The sequence below is a fragment of the Dipteris shenzhenensis genome, chromosome 18, assembly GCF_047967505.1.
Source record: "Dipteris shenzhenensis isolate YYH24624 ecotype China chromosome 18, Dip_SZ_1.0, whole genome shotgun sequence".
In the NCBI taxonomy this organism is placed as follows: domain Eukaryota; kingdom Viridiplantae; phylum Streptophyta; class Polypodiopsida; order Gleicheniales; family Dipteridaceae; genus Dipteris; species Dipteris shenzhenensis.
The window spans coordinates 49,008,691-49,029,568 of record NC_141613.1 but is presented as its reverse complement, the minus strand read 5'-3'; the positions used below and the strand labels follow the sequence as shown (position 1 = coordinate 49,029,568).

The 20,878-nt window shown below is 41.3% G+C and overlaps 1 protein-coding gene across 1 annotated transcript; it reads left to right on the top strand.

Annotated features, from left to right (window-relative positions):
* The first annotated feature begins 1,933 nt into the window (after positions 1-1,933).
* Positions 1,934-3,696, top strand: LOC147891352 (flavonoid 3'-monooxygenase CYP75B137-like). Its single transcript, XM_087390005.1, has 2 exons — positions 1,934-2,855; positions 2,950-3,696. The coding sequence occupies exons 1-2, from the start codon at positions 1,935-1,937 to the stop codon at positions 3,547-3,549; spliced, it is 1,521 nt and encodes a 506-aa protein (XP_087246131.1). The 5' UTR covers position 1,934; the 3' UTR covers positions 3,550-3,696.
* The last annotated feature ends 17,182 nt before the right edge of the window (positions 3,697-20,878 follow it).

The following is a 20,878-nucleotide window of genomic DNA, read 5'->3' as shown; positions in this document are numbered from 1 at the left end:
ATCTATTGTGGATCATTGGATCCATCCTCCCATCCAAGGCCACACATATCGCGCCCCTTTTTGGATCGTTAGATCTACTATCCATCCAAGGGCCCTCCTCAATTCATGCTCCACGCATCTCGAAGCACAAGGTTTAGCTACCACGCTTCTCTAAGGCCATTATTATCGTAGGGGCCAGTTCAGTCTACTGCCTTATAGTCTGCCACCGTCGTTGGATGAAGCAATGATTCGATGTCACACATATGCTCTTATAGAGCTTTTAATTATATCCATTAGATCGTCCATGATCTAATGGATGAGATTGGGTATATTAAAGGGCTTGTCAACCATTAGATCAAGTATGATCCTCGAGGGGTGCAATAATAAGAAACCCTACATATCACGTATGTTCAAGGGGTATTTAAAAAACCCCTCAACTAAAATTTTCCCCCTTAGTAAAAACACCCCTCTTTACTTATGAACTAAGTGATTTTTTTCTAAATTTGAATTAAATAACCCCTCGTTCTATGGTAATCCTATTAAATTTTTCCAAAAAGTTACTTTAAAATACTCTTCCTTTTTGATGCATGTGGTACACTAAAATTTTGTGAGGTGAACTCCCCGAGGTATGATCCAACCATCCCTAAAAGCCAAGATTTCTCCTAAGGCCTTGTACGTTGCTAATACGAGTAACTTGGGGTGGGGACCTTTCATTCTAACCAATGAGGAGGAGGAGCAAAACCTCCATTCTTTTAATTCTTGAGCCTCCTCATTGGCCAAGAGATTAATCCATATTTTTAAGCCCCTAATACAAGAGGCCCTTTTTGAGTCCATATTTCCCCTAATTATTAAACAAATTATAGTATTCATGGCAAGTATTTGGTTATATAGCTACTATAATTTTTGTTATGAAAGATAGCTTCACCACAACAAGCACTTAGTTTTTTAGAGTATAGTATTCATCATTTTTAGAGTTTTCTTTGTACAATTCTAAAATTAGACTTTACACAAGTCTGAATTTTTTTAATAGATAGTGTATTATTAGTTGGGGGGCTATTAGTTTTGGAGAAAAGAAGAGGGGTCACAGGTGAAAGAGAAGAGGGCAAGAGCATGATTGAACTAAATGGGAAAATGAATAAAGGGGGGGGGGGTGAAAGAGAAGAGGGCAAGTGCATGATTGAACTAAAGGGGGAAAAGAACAAAGGGGGGAGGGGAGGCTTGCCACTTAATCGAGCGGGGGACTTTAATAAATGGGGGCATTATAGAGGGAGGAGCCACTAGATTGGGGAGGGAAGGAGAGGCCATTTGTAAATTGCATGGTTCCAATAGGCATATTATAGTGCTTTATAGCTTAGTGGTAAGGCTCAAGTGTGTGGAAAAGCTTAAAGGGTTAGAAAGAAATGTGCTCTCCAATGTGAATTCAAAATAAAAAATAAAAGCCTTTGTGTAAAACATTAAGCTATGCACAAACAAATGAGGAATAACTTGGGAATAAAAGTGATCCATAATGTGCCAACTCCTCTAAGATGGCTTACTCGTTGATACACTTAACATTGAATGCTCGAATTCAAAAAATGGAGAAAAAATGCCTTGCATTGCCGCATGTCACGCATAACAAAATCACTCTTGGCAGATGCCACTCGCCATTTTCTTAGGCTCTTTACATACAACTAGCTTGCCCACCTGCCAGGCCCAATCGGCCCCTAAAATCATGCAGTCTGCCCAAACGTGGGCAGCTAAGACCCTCTCGAGTTGAACACTCAACCATTCCGTGCCATTGAAAATTGAACACTCAATCACTGTAAACACGCTTAAGCAAGAAAATGTTCCCGCACTGTAAACGCGCTTAAGCAAGAAAATGTTCCCGCGTTGCCACCTGGCATGTCCCTAAGACCATAAAAGACCCAGCGCTTGAGCCATTCTCACCACCTCAAGACAACCCCAGCTGCACAGCTATGGAGCTTCTTCCTCTCATGTGGAGCGCCTTCACACTAGCAGCCGCAATTCTCCTCCCCACCTTGCTCATCTTAGTCTTTTTTTCATTTCACCAGTCTGTAACCCGCAAATCAAAGCTTCCCCCAGGCCCTCGACCTTGGCCAATCCTCGGCAACCTGCCCCAGCTCCTCGGAGCTAACTCTGCCACTCTTCATCGCACCTACACTCATCTCTCCCGCCAATACGGGCCTATCTTCTCCCTGCGTCTAGGCTCTTTCCCGGCTCTGATCATATCCTCCTCTTCCCTCGCTAAGGAATTCTTGATGACTCACGACAAATCCTTTTCCGATCGTCCTGTTTCAGGAATGCCTGAGGCTTTGCTGTATGGACAAGCGAACAGTATTGCTTTCGCACCCTACGGCCCCAACTGGAGGGAGGTCCGGAAACTCTTCAGCTTGCAACTTTTCTCTCAAAAAAGGCTTCAAGACTGCGAAAATGTGAGGTACGAGGAGGTTGCTCGTATGATACAATATATAGAGCTCAAGGCTAGTAAAGGCGAAGGATATGTACTCGAGCTGAGCAAATGTGCGGCTACGATGGCCGGCAATATCGTGTCTCGCCTAGCTTTCTCGACAACGTTGGTGGACTGGGCGACTGGCCCGGGCGGAGAGCTGCACGACCTGTTGCACGAGTTCAATACTGTATTACTTTCTACACTGATAGGAGACTACATTCCCTGGCTGGGATGGCTGGACCTGCTCACCAAGCGTCGCATGCGTCGAGTTCATGAGCACTTGGACGACTTCATGAGCAGGATCGTAAAAGAGCGTTTAAGGAGTGATGCAGCAAGAAGGTCGACACCGGATTTTGTGGACGTGTTGTTGGAGAAGACGGGAGGGCATGACGCACAGGCACTGGATTCGATCAAGGCCGTTGTCTGGGTAAATTAATTATACGTATGGGTATGTCGTTGGGGATTCTTTGTTAATTTTTTCTTGCGATGCGGGCACCTAATTCTCATCATCGTCATACCAGGAGATGTTCACGGGCGGGGTCGATACGACGAGCGTCACGGTAGAATGGGCGGTAGCGGAGCTGCTGCGGAACCCGGAGGAGCTGAAGAAGGTGCGGGAGGAAATGGATGAGGCGGTGGGAGAGGAGAGGCGGCTGCTACGGGAGAGCGATCTGCCGAAGCTACCATATTTGCAAGCAGTGGTGAAGGAGACGTTAAGGCTGCACCCAGCAGGGGCGACAACGCTGGCACATACAGCCCAGGAGAGGTGTGAAGCGGCGGGGTACGCGATCCCTGCAGGCACGAGTGTGTTCATAAACATGTGGGCGATAGGGAGGGACGAGGCAACGTGGGAGAGAGCGGAGGAGTTTGTGCCGTCGAGGTTTGTGGGAAGCGCAGTGGATGTGAGGGGGCAACACTTCGAGCTACTGCCCTTCGGGTCAGGGAGGCGCGGTTGCCCAGGGATGCCACTCGCTCTAGTGCTCGTCCCTCTCGTCATAGCCAATCTGGTACACTGTTTTGATTGGCGTGTGCCTGAACGTCTGGACATGCAGGAAAAGCTCGAAACAGTTTTGTCCTTGGCTGTTCCCTTACGTGCCATCCCCACTCCCAGACTTGCGTAGGTCGTTGCCCATCTAATAAGCATCCAACCAATGGTTCACCTCCTTAGAATTATACGAGGTAAGCATCCAACCAATGGTTCGCCTCCTTACCATGTATGGTGCTGCTAAATACAATAAGAGGCACTAAAACTACAGGTAGCTCTTTTAACGAAGGATATGTTTAATTAACAAAGATTTGGATTTGTTTTTGTTTTATCTTTAAAATATTGAATTTAGCACATAGCAATTTGCATTAAGCACATCTCACTTTGTATTCTTCACATAGTACTTTGTATTTAGCCATAACCACAGAGTTGTGTAGGGGAAGAGTTGGCACACTTCTTCTCCAAAAATTATGATATTTCCGAAGGATTACACAAGCTTATTTACTACTTGCTAACAAAGACAGCCTTATTAAATAGAGGGTGGTAGTTGTGAGAGCTTTAAGTTATAACATTAATCTTGAGAGTCCATATGAAAATTTAAGAGGACATGAATTGGAAGATGTCAACATGAATATTGGGAGGATAAAACATTCAAAGAATTTAAAAAAATGATGTCCTTGTTTGCTGACTATTAATTTCTAAGATCATCCTCGTTGAATTGTCTTCTCAAACACTGTTGCCCCCTAGTCACTGATGAATATCGGGAGGATCAAACATTCAAATAATTAAAAAAAATTATGTCCTTGTTTGATGACTATTGACCTCTAACATCATTCCCATTCAATCATCTTCTCAAACACTGATGCCCTCTAGTCATCATCACTGATCTACCATCATTCATCTCAGTGGGCCAATATTGAAATTAATATTCTAAGAAAATGCTTGCATGACATCAATTAGTCAAAGAAATGCCTTGTATTCTCTACGATCCGACATCTCACATGCATACCACTAGGGGGGAAACCGCACGTTGCTGCGAGGCAGGCAAAAGAAAAGACTCTAAATGCCTTCATCAATTGTCTTCTGGGGGAAAAAAACGACCATGCACAAACTTTTTAGCCCAGTCACAAAGACTACAAAGTCCTCTAGCTTTTCTCTATTGTTCTAAATCAAAGAAAACATTATCTTAACACTAATTTGGTAGAAGGACATAAAAATGTCCTAGGACACTTTTATGTCATGTCAATTTAGCAACTTCCTAGAATTATTCAAAAGCATCGATAAGGTATTTTGGGGTTTTGATTATTTTCCCTAATAGCTTATATGCTGAAAAAAACTTGGAATTATAATGGATTAGAACTTGCACCTATTACTTTGAGTTCTACCTAAAGTTTTAAGGTCAACCTAACACCGATATTTCAAGTTGTTTTCTCAAGTTTTAGATAAAACGTCCATACTTAGAATGAGTTTTCTTAGAGTTTTTAAGTCCTAGAGTCTAAGGATAACTATAACACATGTTTATATTTCCTCGAAGCTAGATAATCATATTCATTATGATCTATGGCCTTAAATGTAATTTTAGTGAATGCTGATGGCAAGGGAAAAATCGACCTTTTACAAATTCTTTGTCATGTCTAACAAGTTCTAAACTCAACCATACTAAGTACATGTCTTCAATAGGATATTATGGAGTAGCGTGAGTTTTTAGGGGACCTAATGTCATGTAGAACACCAAATTCAAATCGTATATTGATTATTCCTTATGATGTTATTCATGCTAAATTCAAGATAGAAGGGTTAAAGGATATGATAAGAACCTTAATACGCTTAAAATTATACTTATAGAGTGCCTCTAATCATGAATGAGTGACACCAATTTAAAAAAGTTATATGCGGAACACTTATATACATGATAATTCAAAACTATAAAAGCGAGATTTAATGTGAAACCTATTTTGGTAGTTGATTTTTGGAGCACTTAATCTCTTTTAGTTTTAGCCTTTATTGTGATGTGGTAACTTTACCTTATGATATAATATTGTTATAGTTAAGATAGGATGATTTGTGGCTAATATGTGTAGTATAAAAAGATTTTTATTTATGAAATGCGACTTATAATGCAACTTGCTAGGCTGACCACTCTCGTTAATTGATAAATTAATCTTGCCAAAATGATTTTTAAACAAAGTTTGTCACTCTTAGGTGTTTGATATACTTATAAACACTTTGTAAAAAATGCTAGCTCCTCGAAATCAATTTTATTTTTAGGCATACTAGATAAAGTTTCAAATCTAAGTACTGTTTGGGTGAACGACCGTGTTACCATACATTTGTGAGCATTTTGTAATCACATGTAATAGTTTTTTGTGCTGCTTATATTTTGGGATAATAGTCCTATGAGTCTACCTTAAGCTCAAAAGGGAAATCACCAAAAAACACATCTACATCAAGTTGTGATTTTTTTGCCAAAACCTCAAAAGGACACTTTTATGTCCTGAACATTATGCTACCAAACTAGTGTTAATACCCACTATTTCCATCATAGTCTATCCATGGGCTCTTTCAGCTACACTTCATAGTCGGTAAGCACACACTCCTATCATGCTATTTGAGGAAATCTGTTTGTTCCCATTTCTTTCTCCGAAAACTAGCTCAATCCCACATATATTTCTCATGGTAGATTTGTTTCAAATCCCTACCTTTCTTAGCTTTGTAGATGGCATCGTAGGTTCTGATTGTTGCTAAGATATAGATGCGGTAAAGCATAGGCTAACAAAGAAGTTGTTAAATTTTGGAATTGTTCTACTGAATGCTTACTCTTGAAAGTCACCCTTGATCACGCATTTTCTAGAAGCAGAACATGTGCCTATCAAGTCTTTGTCACATATAATCAAGGAGGTTATCAGTCTAAATCCACAAGGAGCTATAAACATCATTGTATATAGATGTACAACACGGGCCTACAACAATGTTTTTGATGGTGAAGGAACTGTACATAGCCTGAAGAATGCGTGACCCAATAGAGTTTGGAGGCTATGATCTAAGGCTTGAAGAAATAGTCCCCTCGAGAGCTTTGAGAGCTTCTCGAGGTAGTTTCCAAGGGAGCCATGAGCTTCCAATCCATTTTTTTGCATCTATAGGCATGCAAGCACTTGGCACATTAAGTTTTACTTCATTTCTCAACTTGGGGGTTTCACTATATGTAAATCCTCTATATCATGTGCGTTCAAGGCCTAATTTAAAAGTACCTTATCTGGGAATTTTTCATAAATAAAACACACCCTTTTTCTATTCAATCGTGAATACCCTCTTTAAAAGGTACCCTTCTGTATGCCAAAAAATGTAAAATGAAGATTTAAAAACCCCTTTTGTTGAGCCCACGTGCTATGCTTACATATCTATGAGTGATCCCCCTAACTTTCTTAACTTGTACAGAATGCATATAGAGTTCTCAATTAAAGGCAACTAGGGCATCTATCCTAAAAAAGTGAGTGCCTCCTTAAGCTAAGCATCTCCCTACCACACTCATCCCACCAAGCTATGCCCTTCAGAGTTTGAGCACGCCTAACCACTAGATGCTTTGGCCCTGTGTAACCTCTTGCTTCTAGGCTCCTTCTAGCATCTTTAACCCACCTTGAATTGTGTGAGCTATATATCCATTACCACTCCTATTCTTGAAATGCAGAGACCTTGGCTTTGTCTATTACAGTTCACAATAGACACATCAAAATCCCAGCTTTTCTTAGTAGAGATCCACTCGCTTACTGTCTCTTGCTACAAAGTTTGGCAAGTTGTGTTCTTAGATTCTCAAACAAAAACTCTACAATGTCTTGGAAGTGGAGCGGTGTGAAGGATTCTGTGCTAGTTTTACTCAAATTATACTTCAAAAAGCCCACAGTGCATGTTCAAAGTACTTCTAGGATAGACCATGAGGATTGATAGACGTCCGGATATTGGTTTTTCATAGGTCACTCAGGTCTTGAGTGCTTTTGAAAGGAATTCTTCATAGATGCCTCGTTTGTCTACAAAATTTCGTATTCTATGGGCGACATGGTAATCGCCAGACCGTTTACATCCACACACATGGGCATCTTCTTTCGTGCTTGTGACATGGCCTCAAGCCTTTTATTGAAGACACTTTCTTCCCATTTCTTCAAAGCCTACTAGCTAGTTCCACTTAGATGAAATCATACACTCTAATTTATTCTTTGATTTGTAGCTGTGTCACCGATGTACAAATTCATTAGGAAAGCGGCGATAACTTGGTATAATATTTTGTGATTGCTTCTTGCTTTGGGTTGTCACGCAGTCTCATCATTATAAGACGTATGAGTCCAGTGATTGCGGTTTTGGGAAAAAGGCAACGTTCCAAATGGCCTACCTCATTGAAAACACCGCACAATTCAACTCCAAAAAAAATCTAAAATTTTGAAAACGTTATTAATTAGCAAACATGAAATTTTGAATCCTCTCAGACGTCCATCCTCTCAGCATCTACTTGTGTCCATGATAGGTTCCTCCATGTTGCCACATTTCCTCTCTTGTTTTTTTCCTAGTTTGTAGGTAATAGGTAATAGATGGTAGTTTTCACCAATGTTGCATACTCCGAGATCACATTGAAATGTTACCCCATCTAGAACACATAGAAATACGAATCCATCTAGTTGTATGTCTTCCCGCCTCTCCTCTCAAAGAAAGGAGACACCTGTTCACTTTCTCCCCAACACACATATTGTGGAATTAGCGCTCTAGCATCCCTTGTGGGAAATGCATCAAACATGATCATTGGAATGGTCCTAAATTTAGCATACATGTGAAAAAAACTCATTGCAACAATTTCAATATTCTCAAAACTAACCTTGCTAATTTTTGAGTAGGCAATTCCATTCAAGCTTGAAGTTTTGTTGGGTTGCCGCATGCTTTTAGGATGGCAACAAAGAATAATATATTCAATTGTTCTTGCATTTATTTAAAAAGTCAAACAGCCTCCTAAGGCTTGCTATCTTCTTGCTCAGTAGACCCCAAGGTCATGGCAATCCATGTTTCTACTCTTTTATTTGTGACTTCCCGAACAATAACATTCATTTGTCTTCCTTAGATACACTCTGGCTCCTTTTGATTCACCCACATCTAAGGTGCACCTCTCAGTTAATTCCTATAGGAACTAGGTACAAAAATCACAAGCTCTTTGGTGAAATTTGCCATGGTAGAGATCCTTCAAGGAAGCATTAGATCCGGTTGTAGGAGATGAGATGAAAATGGAAGAGTCATATTTCCCAAAGGTACCATATCTACAAGCAAAGATGAAGGAAGATATGGAAACTATGTCCACTTCCTCCTTCCACACCTTGTAAAGCATGCAATAGAGGTGGTAGGCTATAGGCTATCCACCAACACCAGTGTCATCATGAATGCATGAGCTATATGGAGATGCCAACCCGTGGGAAAAACCTTTGTATTCATGCTTGAGAGGTTCCTTTCCCCCCATGGTGAAGCCATAGATGTAGTTCTTTCCAGGGAAAGCTACGAGCTTCTGGCATTTGGCACCGAGACATGCTCTAACCCAAGCATTAACATGGGCATTCCTATGGAAAATGTAGTGCATAGCTTCAATTGGATGCACGCCTCATCTTTGCTTCCTTCTCCATGGAAGAAACACTGGAATTCATTGCCTTTCTCATGCACCCCCTCCTTGCCATCCCCATGCTTGGGGGCTCCTCTTTCCCACGGCTTCCACAGGAAGAGCAGGGTATTCTCAGTATGCAAGGTTCCGAGGCTTTTTGTTACCTACAGATATATCGGGGTTGTCAAATTTTGTAGTATACATGTAGCTTAGGACCTCGAGTTGTATTCTAGTGAGAGATGTAGGCTTAAGTGTGGTAAGCAAACATATTGCATGCATGTGTAAAAGGAACATGTATCATCATGGTTGAGGTAACGAAGGCTTTCTCCTTCATTGGAGGTTGTAGGGTTTAGGAAAAGTTCAAGGGTTAGAGGGAGGTTCAAGGTTTAGAAGGAGGCTCCAAGGTTTAGAAGGAGGTTCCAGAGTTTAGAAGGAGGTTCCAAGGTTTAGAAAAGGTTCCAGGGTAAGAAGGAGGATCCAAAGTTCAGGGTAGAGTACATGGTGGAGAACTCGTCTCCCCTGTAGATCATGGAGGTTAAGGGTTGAGGAACTAAGGGTTTAGGGGGAGCATAGGAGTGGAAGAGGAAGAAGGTGTAAGAGCATGGGGGGAGGAAGAGAGAGGAGGGAGGAGGAGGGAGGAAGGGGAGGAGAAGGGAGGAGGAGGAGGAAGGAGGAGAGGGAGAGGATGGGTTGCAAGGTTGGGGGAGAGGGGAGGAGGAGTTGCAAGGTTAGGACATGCTTTTGGATGTGGAGTGCAAGGAAGCATGGACACTTGAGACAATTGCTTGGAATACCAAAGTAGAACTCAACACAATGCCCCAAAGAGTGTGACCTTCATTCCATTATGGGATATTTACACAAGTTAGAGAGATTCTCTCTTTGTATGTAGGAATTGTAAGACATTCTCTCTCTACATGTAGAACTTGCATATAGAAGTTGCATGTAAAACTCGCATGTTGCATGTTGCATGTAGGACTCGCATGTAGAACACTTGTACTTTGGCATTGTATAATAGGACCAAGTCACCTTCCTTGATGTCTTTAGCTTTAAGATTTCTGTCAAACCATGCCTTTCTTCTGCGTTTTTCTATTGTCATGGCATGGTAGGTGACTAGTCTTGTCTCTGTATGCTTCTCTAACTGATAGAGTCTTTCTTTTAAGGATTCATAGTCTCCCATGTGTTCCTGTACTACTATGTGTAGGCTTGGTATTACAAATTCTAGTGGGACCACAGCTTTAAGGCCATACACCAATTGAAAAGTTGTGTTCCCTGTAGTGACCTTGAGTGTGGTTCTGTATGCCCATAAGACTGCATTCAGTTTCTCTGCCCAATTAGAACAATGTGGTTCTACTACCTTGGTGAGGATAATGCATAATATTTTGTTGGTGGATTCGTCCTATCCATTCCCTTGGGGGTAGTAGGGTGTGCTTTTTCTATGGATTACCATAAAGCCAAACAAGAGTTCTTGGATTATCTCATTGACAAAATGTGTGCCTCTATCCGACACAATATCAATGGGGCATCCGAATTGGGTGATCAGATTTTCGTATAAGAACCTTGCTGTGCTTTTGGCATCTACCTTTTTGACTACTTTAGCTTCATCCCATTTTGTAAAGTAATCAGTGGCCACAATGATGTAGCATGCCTGTGTTCCTTTTGCTGCTGAATGGATGGGACCCACATAGTCAATCCCCCATTTTTCAAATGGTTTTTGTGCAACAACTGTTGTTAGGGGATTGAAGTCTTTGTGTTGTGGTTTAGTAGTCCGTTGGCATACATCACAACCTTTTACATATTCATAGGCATCTGCCCACAGTGTTGGCTACCAATAGCCTACGAGGATGACTTTTCTTGTTGTGGCTTCCCCTTGGAAGTGTCCTCTTGCATGATCTCATTGGCATGATCTCATGAAGCATTACACATCTTCTTCATACCTAGTCCTTGCCCATCTTGTACAGTTGTCCTGCAATGAAGAGTTGATAGGGTCCAACCTTTAGAATTAGTTTTCTGGCATCAACTGCTTTCATTTCAAGGGTGGTCTTCCTGCCATTAAGTACCCAATGATATCTCCACACCACTCTAAAACAGCATCTATTTAAAATAGTATGGCATCTGGTAAGTTGTCTTCTACTCCACTGGCTTCTTCTCCTGACTTGACATGAGACATGTGATTGGCAATGTAGTGTTGGGCACCTTTGCGGACCATTATTTTGAAGTTGAATTCTTGAAGCAAGAGGAGCCATTAGGTTATTATTCCTATTGTACATGGACGGTTCACAAGATAAAGCAATGCTTGATGGTCGGTGTAGAAGACAAAATCATTTGCTAGTAGATAGTGCCGAATTTTTTAACACTATACACCATTGCTAGGGCTTCTCTTTCTGTGGTGGTATAGTTGATCTTTGCATCATTGAGTTATCGACTGATGAAGTGGAATGGGTAGTCTTTCTTATGTTCACCAGGTTGACAAAGCACACTCCCAATTGCATACTTGGACCATCAGTATGAACATGAAAATCAATATCCCAATTGGGAGATATAAGGATGGGTGTTGTGATTAGGTGCCACTTTAAAAGCTCAAAGGCTTGGTCGCACTCTTTTGTCCATAAAAATTCCACTAATAATTAGTAAAGTGGTCTAGCTATCATGGCATACCGCAATATAGATCTTCTATAATAGCTGGCATGTCCCATAAAGACCTGTACACCTTTAGAATTTGTAGGAGGTAATTCCATGATGATTTTTATTTTGTCCATGTCAATACCATGTTGAGAAACGATGTGTCCCAAAACAACTCTTTGGGTGACCATGAACTGGCATTTTGTTGGATTTAGGGAGATGCCATACTCCCTGCAATTGATTAGTACTGCTTCAAGACATTTGAAGTGGTCTTCTTTGTTCTAATGGATGCACAAATCATCCAGAAACACTTGTAAAAACTTATTGAGAAATGACTTGAAAGCTGTGAACATGACTCGCTAGAATGTGGCCAGGGCATTACAAAGGCCAAATGGCATGACTCTATATGCAAAAATACCCCATTCTGTAGCAAATGTTGTTTTTTATTGGTCTTCACAAGCAATTTGCACTTAGTTATAGCCACTGAAGCCATCCAAGAAGCTATACATTTTGGAACTTGCCAACTGTTTCTGTTAAGGGTAGGGGATAGTCATCCCTAATTGTGGCAGCATTCACATTCTTTAAGTTTACGCATATTCTGAGGTTCTTGTTGCACTTAGGCACAATGACAATGGGCGAAACCCAATCAGTGTGTTCTATATTGTAGATGAATCCGGTATCTAGGAGTTTTTCCAGCTCGTCATAAACCATGGTGCCATACTTAGGATTTGTGCAATAAGGTCCACATACCTTAGGGTGAGCACCTTCCCTTATAGGTATCGTGTGTACTACCATGTCTAGTGAAATTCCTTTCATCTCTTTATATGACCATGCTAAGTAGTCACGATATTCCATTAGGAGTGCTTTGAGTTTGGTTTCATCTTCCTATTGAAACTGTTTCCCAATGAAAACCAGTTTTTCTTCCTCCCCTTCAAGGGCGAGGTTTGTTGTGTGTGTTTTTGCCGGTCCCTCATAGATTGGAGTTTCTCCAATGCTATCGATTTCTTGAACTTTAGATTCTCTAAGTGGTCTTGGCATTGCTATTGGGACACTGCCACTTGTGTAATTCTTGAAGTACTCCAACACTTCTCGAAGATCGGCCTCTGATGGTGTTGAACTAGCCTGACATGTGCCATGTGTACTAGGTGGCATAGTTTCATTTACCAATTTGTTAGGCTCTTTTTGAATTTCTTTTCCTGAAGTCTCTTAATCAAGCTTCATCCGCACATGTGGTTTATACTTCCAAAACTTCTTACGTTGGGAACTATGGGGTAACTTTTCCATTGGTAAGGTGTTCCCAAGTAAGGGTTCATTTGCTGCGCATACTCCTTCCACTCCCTTGGGGGACCATTCAAGAGGCGGTGGTTCTGATTTTGAGGGAGCTCGCTTTGCAAGATAACAATTCGACGATTCTTGTTTGGACTCATTCGAATTCATTAAAGTGTTCGGCCTTGGCTTTTTTGCGATTTCCTCCTTCAGCTTTCTTGTGGAATCTTTTGCTGTTATTCAACTTTGGAGGTTCAACTTTTGGGAGCTCGACTACCATTAGGGCATGCAAAATGGTTGAGTCATTATCAAAGATTTGATCTTCAATTTCAGCATTCTCAGTCTCAGTTTCAAGGTCCCAAGGAAAATCAGAGTCATCATTGGTATGGGTACCTTCTTCAGGTTCATTATCCCACTCGAGGTCAACCATAAAGAATGGCACTTCTAGATCAATTGGTTCTTCATGTGTGAGTGGAGGATCTACCTATAGCACCTTAGCATCTATATGTGAGAAGATGGGGTCTAATGAATGGTAGTTGTCAATGGTTGCCAATGCTTGTATCCAGTTATTGACATTGCTTTGTGAATCACCCACTATGGCATGCTATTGCAAGGGAGCTGATTTTCTTGAGATTGTCATTGAAGACATTTCATCCAATGCTCGAGGCACAATTGGTTTTATAGCTCCTGTCCCCACATTCACCCTCACTGTGGTGTCGTGATTCTAGATTGTCAGTCTATTAGTTCCCCAGTCATGGAGGACTGATGCTTCCTGTAACCAAGGGCGTCCCAGTAAGATTTGATAGGATTTTTTGGGGAGATCCAAGATTGTGAATTGAAGGGAAAAGCGGACTCCTGCGACCTTTGTTGACACACCATTCACTATTCCCAAGGGTTTAGCCTGTGAATCATTAGCAAGGTGTATGTTGAAATTAGCCTTTTGCATTGGTGGGAGATCCCATTCATCATAGAGCTCCTTTGATAGGAAATTTACACCTGCTCCACCATCCACTATGGCTTGGACTTCATTATATGCCTTGTGGATCAAAGGCATAGTAATGTTGCATATGTCATCTCTCTCACCCATCTGCATAGGGATATCTTCGACGTCATTCATAGATGGAGGGGGATTTGTAGTTCAATCCATCCTTTGAAACTCTCCCAGAGATTGGGACAATTCTATAGGAGGATTCCGATGGGAATTGACATAGGGCAACTCAGGATGCTAGAGAGTGCGGCTCCTTCAAGTTGATGTGGTGGTACATTATGTTGCAGAGTCTATTGTTGGAATAGAGGCTTGAGTACAATATCAATACTTTGTGGGGCCAAGTCATGGATTGGGTCTTGAGCTTGTTTGTCAGCCTCAAATTGAGCTTGTTCCTTTTGTACCCATTGTTGAAGTGCCTAAAAACGAGCCTTCTCTAGAGCTTCTCCACTTCTACATTTGGGTATGGATCTTCTTTTATTTGACGCTTGGGAGCTGATGTGGATGAGCTTGGCTACTCATTGATTGGTAGAGGTGGAGGCACTAATGCTTTCTTTTCAAAAAGTCGCTTTGGTTGGATTGGAATGTAAGGGTCCTTGGTGGCCTCTTTCTGCTAGCGTGTAATTACATTAATAGGTTGTGATATTATGCTTTCCGGCCCCATACTTTGATGGTCCAACCCAATGATGCCGATTGGGATGTCAGGCTTAACCTCTGTTTGTTGTGGGACCTTATTTTTCATGGGACAATCCATACAGGCATGTCCTATGCCACAATCTCTACAGAGTGGTTGGAAAGTAGCGGGGCTACCACAATGAGGGCACTTTGTGATCCAGTGATTTTCTCCACACCCGTAGTGGCTCAATATGTATTGGGTCGAACTTGATTTGCGTAGATTGGTATTAGACACTCTGCACCTTCTACATAGTACACTGAGTACTCTACTTCATACTCAAATGGCGAGTCTACTTCCTCGGCTTGTAATTAATGTATTGGAATTGCCTAAGGAGCTAGATTTGGCGCTCTTGGGTATGGTCATGGATTCGGATTCCTAAGTAATTGTGGGACTTGTGTCCGAACAGGAACAAGATTTAGCCTCGGAGGTCGAGGCGGGTTGTTGCGCATGTTGAAGATGCAACTGTTTTCATCATGGCCACCGACGACGTAGATATGGCACCACAACCTTGGCGGTGGACGTGCTTGTGTAGTGATCCTAGCTCTTAGGACCGGGCACTCATTTGCTATATGATTGGCCATGCAGTGCAGACACCAGACATTTTCTTACTGTGGATAAGTCTGAGGTGGCGGCTGAGACAAGTGAAGCTTTTGTTCCATGGCCTTCATCATGTCTTCTTTCAGCTTCATAGTCATGGCCTCTAGGCAATCTTCATCTGATGTTTCGGCAGTGGACTTGGATTTGCTTTTTTAGAGTGCTTATCTCGTGCACTGGATCTGCCATCATCACTGTTGGTGTCAGAGTCTGTCATGCCATCTTTTGTTGAGATATGGTGCCATGAGCACATATTAGAGGCTAAGGTATGGTATAGGAATGTATTGAAGTAGCCGCCCTAGGATGTGGACTACATGATGTGGAGATGTGGATTGAGGATATCCATAAGGAGAGAGGTGGATGAGAGGATCACACAAGTGTTGACTATTCAAAGGGCACTCTCTATATAAGAGGCCTATCATGTATTGTTGAATACACATTACAAGAGATACAGATCTGCTATCTCCCTCTCATGTCTTATTTAGTGTGCTTTGATCCTCCTCAATTCTTTCACTGATCTTGTGTGCACTAGGCTAGTACGATTTGCACTTTGTCATGGTATCAGAGCTTAGGTCTAGCTCTTCTTGGTTAGTTGTAGGCACACCTTAGGTACTCATGGTTTCTCTTAGCTAAATATTGAAACTCCATTTAGAGATTTGAGTTTCCTCTAGAGTGAACTTCACTTCCATTCCAAGAGAGATCACTTTCTTCTTGAGAGAGACATTTCTGTCCACTTACTTCCATTGTGTGTGTGAGAGAGAGAGAGTTTCATTTTGGTAGTCCCAAGGTTCAATATCTCCTTCTATTTGAGAAGGCTTGAAGGCTAGTTGTCCCAAGAAGATCCCGTAACTGATCGATCGACTCCTTCAACTCAAGCTACTCTACGACTTTCTCTACAGTGAACTCTATCTACAATGACTACGGCCTATCAAGTTGCAACAACCATCGACAGATCAGCAACTCTAAGCCTAGACTTGACTCTAGCAGCATGACTCAAGCAACCTTGCAATACTCTCGGGCAAGCTGCGTTGCAATGGCTCACAGCAAAGAAGCTCCTTGCCGATTCTCTCTACTACATATCCTGTGTTTGCCTACTGTAGTGATCCACTAGCATATGGTTTCAAGTTTGATGCGAGGGCTTGCTCATCAAGCCTTGTCCAGTCAAGTCGAAAGCAAGGGCTACAGCTTGCGAAGGTAGACAGGAGGATACAAAGAGCAATGGTGTCGATGATGGAGATCCAGTAGATATGCCAAAATCTCTCAATGACTACCAGCCCTGAGGCGCTATGCTTCAAATGACCAATCCATAGCAGCAAGAGCCCGCACCTCGATGGCTTTTAAGTCGGCATTGTGGGCTCGGGGGGGTCACTCACCATATGTAACCCTATCACGTGAGTTCAACAGAAGGATTTTTTTTATTTCTAAAATTTACAAAAATAAATATACATAAGGGACTATTTAAAATAGTTTTGGAAAAAATTTACAGATTTGTATAGAAAAGGGATACATTTTATTAATGAAATTTTTTACAGATAAGGGACTTTAAATATAGGCCTTGAACGCACGTGATATAGAGGGTTTATACATAGTGACCCCCCCGAGATTGTGGGAGGTTTGTGAGTTAGAAGAGAGAGGCAACAAAATTGGGCACAGCCGCTCAAATCCGACTTAGTTTTTTGTTCGATCCTTCTGGCTGGCTGGCTTCCTGCAGGTGATCAAGAAATTGTACAGGAGCTACTAGCCTCAGATGATCTAGAGTGAAGAAGCATGAAATAGCAAAGCTCCTACAACAAAGCAACTCTTCAACCCAAAAACCTTCAATAGCTCCTACACACCGCATCTCCTGAGGCCCAACAATGCTCAACTGCCACCAACGTCCAGCCTCCTCCACAGCAACGAAGCAACCAGCCTGAACTGCAGGCGCCTAGCGCCCATTGACGGCTCCTATAGCTCACGGGCCAGCATACGGCTCCCACTCCATGAACGACAGACTGACGGGTTGCCACAGAGCTCTCCAACCAATGAGTGCCTCCTCGATGAACCTCTGCCATCAAGCTTTTGACGACCATATCGGTAGTTCCATATCAACGAGCTCCTTCAATCGATCTCCACGAGCCATGATGCCGTCCTCATTACATCGCAGACGAGATCTCTGCTGAATTATCTCTTTACAAAGTCCTAAGGTCTCCACAATTGACACATGGCAAAGATAAAACTTAACCATAGCTAGGGGTGGTTCAATTAATGGGGTTAGGTTCAGTTACTTGGACCATAGTTAGGTTTGTTTGACCTCTAGGTTAATTCAATTTAGTTAAAAGTATGCCACATGGCATAGGGCTACCTCAGCACAATAAACCCTTGCTAAGCACAATTTGTAAGCTGCATGTGAACAGCATGTGACACATCATCAAAGGCCCTCTTCTTCACAGAAACTTTGACAAGCTGTAACTTCCAATCCAGGAAGAATTTGCACACTCTCCAAAAAGGAAAAGTCATCGTCTTTTCAAGCTCTATGTAGTTGTCAAGTTAGAATCATTGTTAGCAATTAGACACTGCCAATATTGAAAGAAATCTATTGGTAAGACCTTTGCAACAAATGACAAATCAACGCATGAATGCAAAAAAGCATGCCAAAAGCACAAGTGCATGAGATGACCATAGCACAAAGCATGGCATCCACACATATGGTAGTACAAAGAATCATGCATCAAGCGAAGAAGAGAACACCATTGACAACATGTATTGAAATGCAAAAGCCTTGCCACCTTGAGCCCCACCTTGAGCCCACACATTTGTAAATCAAACCTGGCCACCTGAGAGTAGCCATGTAAGCACCCAGGGGAGGATTTAATCTTGTAACTCACATCTGACCACCTTGCAGTAGCCAATGGATTATGGCACCAAGGGGAGGTGTTGAGATATGGTGCCATGAGCACATATTAGAGGCTAAGGTATGTATAGGAATGTATTGAAATTTGTTGCATTGAAATCATCTAATTCTGAAGAGACAACACTTTTGTTGTCTTTGCCTTTCTCAATATGCAAGAATTGATCCACTCCAGAGCAGGCATTGCTTTTGAATTCTTTATCTTTCTCGATATCAGTGTACTCATCCACTCCTAATAAGATGTCACTTCTATACCTGAGTCCATTGAAATCATCCATGTCTGAAGGGACAAAGCTTGGCTTGTTGGCATATTCTTTAAGTTCTTTGAAATTGTAGTATACCATATCTTTATCATTGAAAATCACATGTCCCTTTTTAATCTTTAAAAATTTCATGCTCCATCTCAAATCTTTTCCTTCTTCATAATAGGGACCATCCCAATGACATTGTGTTATCATCCATACCATCATTAGTAATTTTCACAATCATCATCTTCGCAACCATTGATCCTAGTGTTCAGACCCCAAAACTTGACCTTCTACTATGTTCTTATTTGCAAATGATATCATTTGCAAAATATCTTCCACACTAAAATTCAGAGAATTGCACTTTGTATTCCTGATGATATGTGTTGGATAAGTCTCATCTCTATCCCATGCAATAAATGATTTATTGAAAAAAATATAAGGCATAACATCTCCAAGTACTTCCATATCTCCACACTTATGCTTTAGCTCAACATGTGCACTAACAATCTTTGATACAATAATTGCAACCTTATCTTCACCAAGTATTTGAAAGTGACAAAGAGAATTTGGATCACTATCATGGATTGTAGTAAATGCAACTACTTCTCTTTGGCAGCATAATATCACCTCCATCCCAGGAATGAAATCTGTTGCCATTTTCTTGTGGAACAATTATTAAAAATATTAGTCTCTTTTGAAAATTTTTCCTATTAGTTGTAACTTTTGATTAAATTACTCTCTTTTAAACTTTTACTTTATTTTATTAAATTTTGATGGTCATACAAGGATATGGGTTTCCAATAATGGATTCATGTTTAGCATTTAGCTAATGAATCTCTAATTTAAATTTGTGATTATACAGTTTAGGATTAGAAATGATAGTATAAAGAATTTAGTATTGAGTTTCATGCAATGTGGCATGCCCATTCGATAAGTACTTGTGTGGATAACACACCTAGGAGCGTGTTTTTTGATGGATGTGCATCACATTGAAGAAAAATGGTGTTTAATCCTTGATCAACCATGCAAAGCATATCGGATGGGCACAATACTTTGCACATGCCTCAACCTAGATGGTATTGAGTTTGGCACACCCATCCCATAAGTACTTATTCAAATAATATAGCTGGGAGCACGTTTTTTTAAGGTTGTTCATAACACTATGGGGAAAACGACGTATAATGTGTCATCGACCATGCAAACCATATCCGATGGGCACAATACCCTACACACACCTCAACCTAGGTGTTATTTTGTCACATGCAATGTGGCACACCCATCCAATAAGTACTTGTCTGAATAACACACCTAGGAGCGTGTTTTTTTAATGGATGTGCATCACAATGAGACAAAAACGGTGTTTAATGCTTGATTGACCATGCAAAACATATCCTATGGCACAAAACTTTGAATGCATCTCAACCTAGGTGGTATTGAGTTGCATGAAATGTGGCATTCCAATCCGATAAGTACTTGTTTGAATAACACACCTAGGACCGTGTTTTTTAATGCTTGTGCATGACACTAAGGCAAAAACGGTGTTTAATGCTTGGTCAACAATGCAACTCAAATCCGATGGGCACAATACTTTTCTCAAGCCTCAAACCAAGTGGTATTGACCTGCATGCAAAGTGGCACACCCATCCCATAAGTACTTGTTCGGATAACACACCTGGGAGTGCATTTTTTGACGGTGGTGCATAACAAAAGGGGAAAAATGGTGTATAATGCATGATCAACCATGAAAATCATATCTGATGGACAAAATACTTTGTACGTGCCTCAACCTAGGTGGTATTGACTTGCATGCAAAGTGAAACCCCCATCCGATAAGTACTAGTTTGAATGTCATACCTAGGACTATGTTTTTTGAGTTATGCATGACACTAAGGCAAAAACGGTGTTTAATTCTTGATCGACCATAAGAAGCATATTCAATGGGCACAATACTTTTCACACACCTCAAAATAGGTGGTATTGAGTTGCATGAAATGTCGCATGCCAATCCGATAAGTACTTGTTCACATAACACACCTAGGATCGTGTTTTTTTACGAATGCGTGTCACACTAAGGCAAAAACGGTGTTTAATGCTTGATCGACAATGCAAGGCCTATTTGATGGGCACAATACATTTCACACACCTCAAACTAGGTGGTATTGACTTGCATGCAAAGTGGCACACCCATCCCATAAGTACTTGTTCGCATAACACACCTGGAAGTGCGTTTTTTGGTGGTTGTGCATAACATGGGGAAAACAGTGCATAATGTGTGAATGACCATGCAAAGCATATCTGATGGGCAAAAGAATTTGCACACACCTCAAACTAGGTGGTATTTAGTTGCATGAAATCTAGCGTGCCAATACGATAAGTACTTGTTCGAAGAACACACCTAGGATAGTGTTTTTTTATGCTTTTGCATGACACTAAGGCAAAAACGGTGATTAATGCTGTCGACAATGCAAATCATATCCAATTGACACAATGATTTGCATGGGCATCAACCCAGGTGGTATTTGTTAGATATTAATGCTCTAGTCTCGTGTAACTATGTGGGAACCAGC

Bases quoted from the DNA above. Each gene is read 5' to 3' on its own strand.
- LOC147891352 (XM_087390005.1), top strand. From the start codon at position 1,935: ATGGAGCTTCTTCCTCTCATGTGGAGCGCCTTCACACTAGCAGCCGCA. The intron at 2,856-2,949 runs GTAAATTAATTA...TCGTCATACCAG, and splicing joins CGATCAAGGCCGTTGTCTGG to GAGATGTTCACGGGCGGGGT.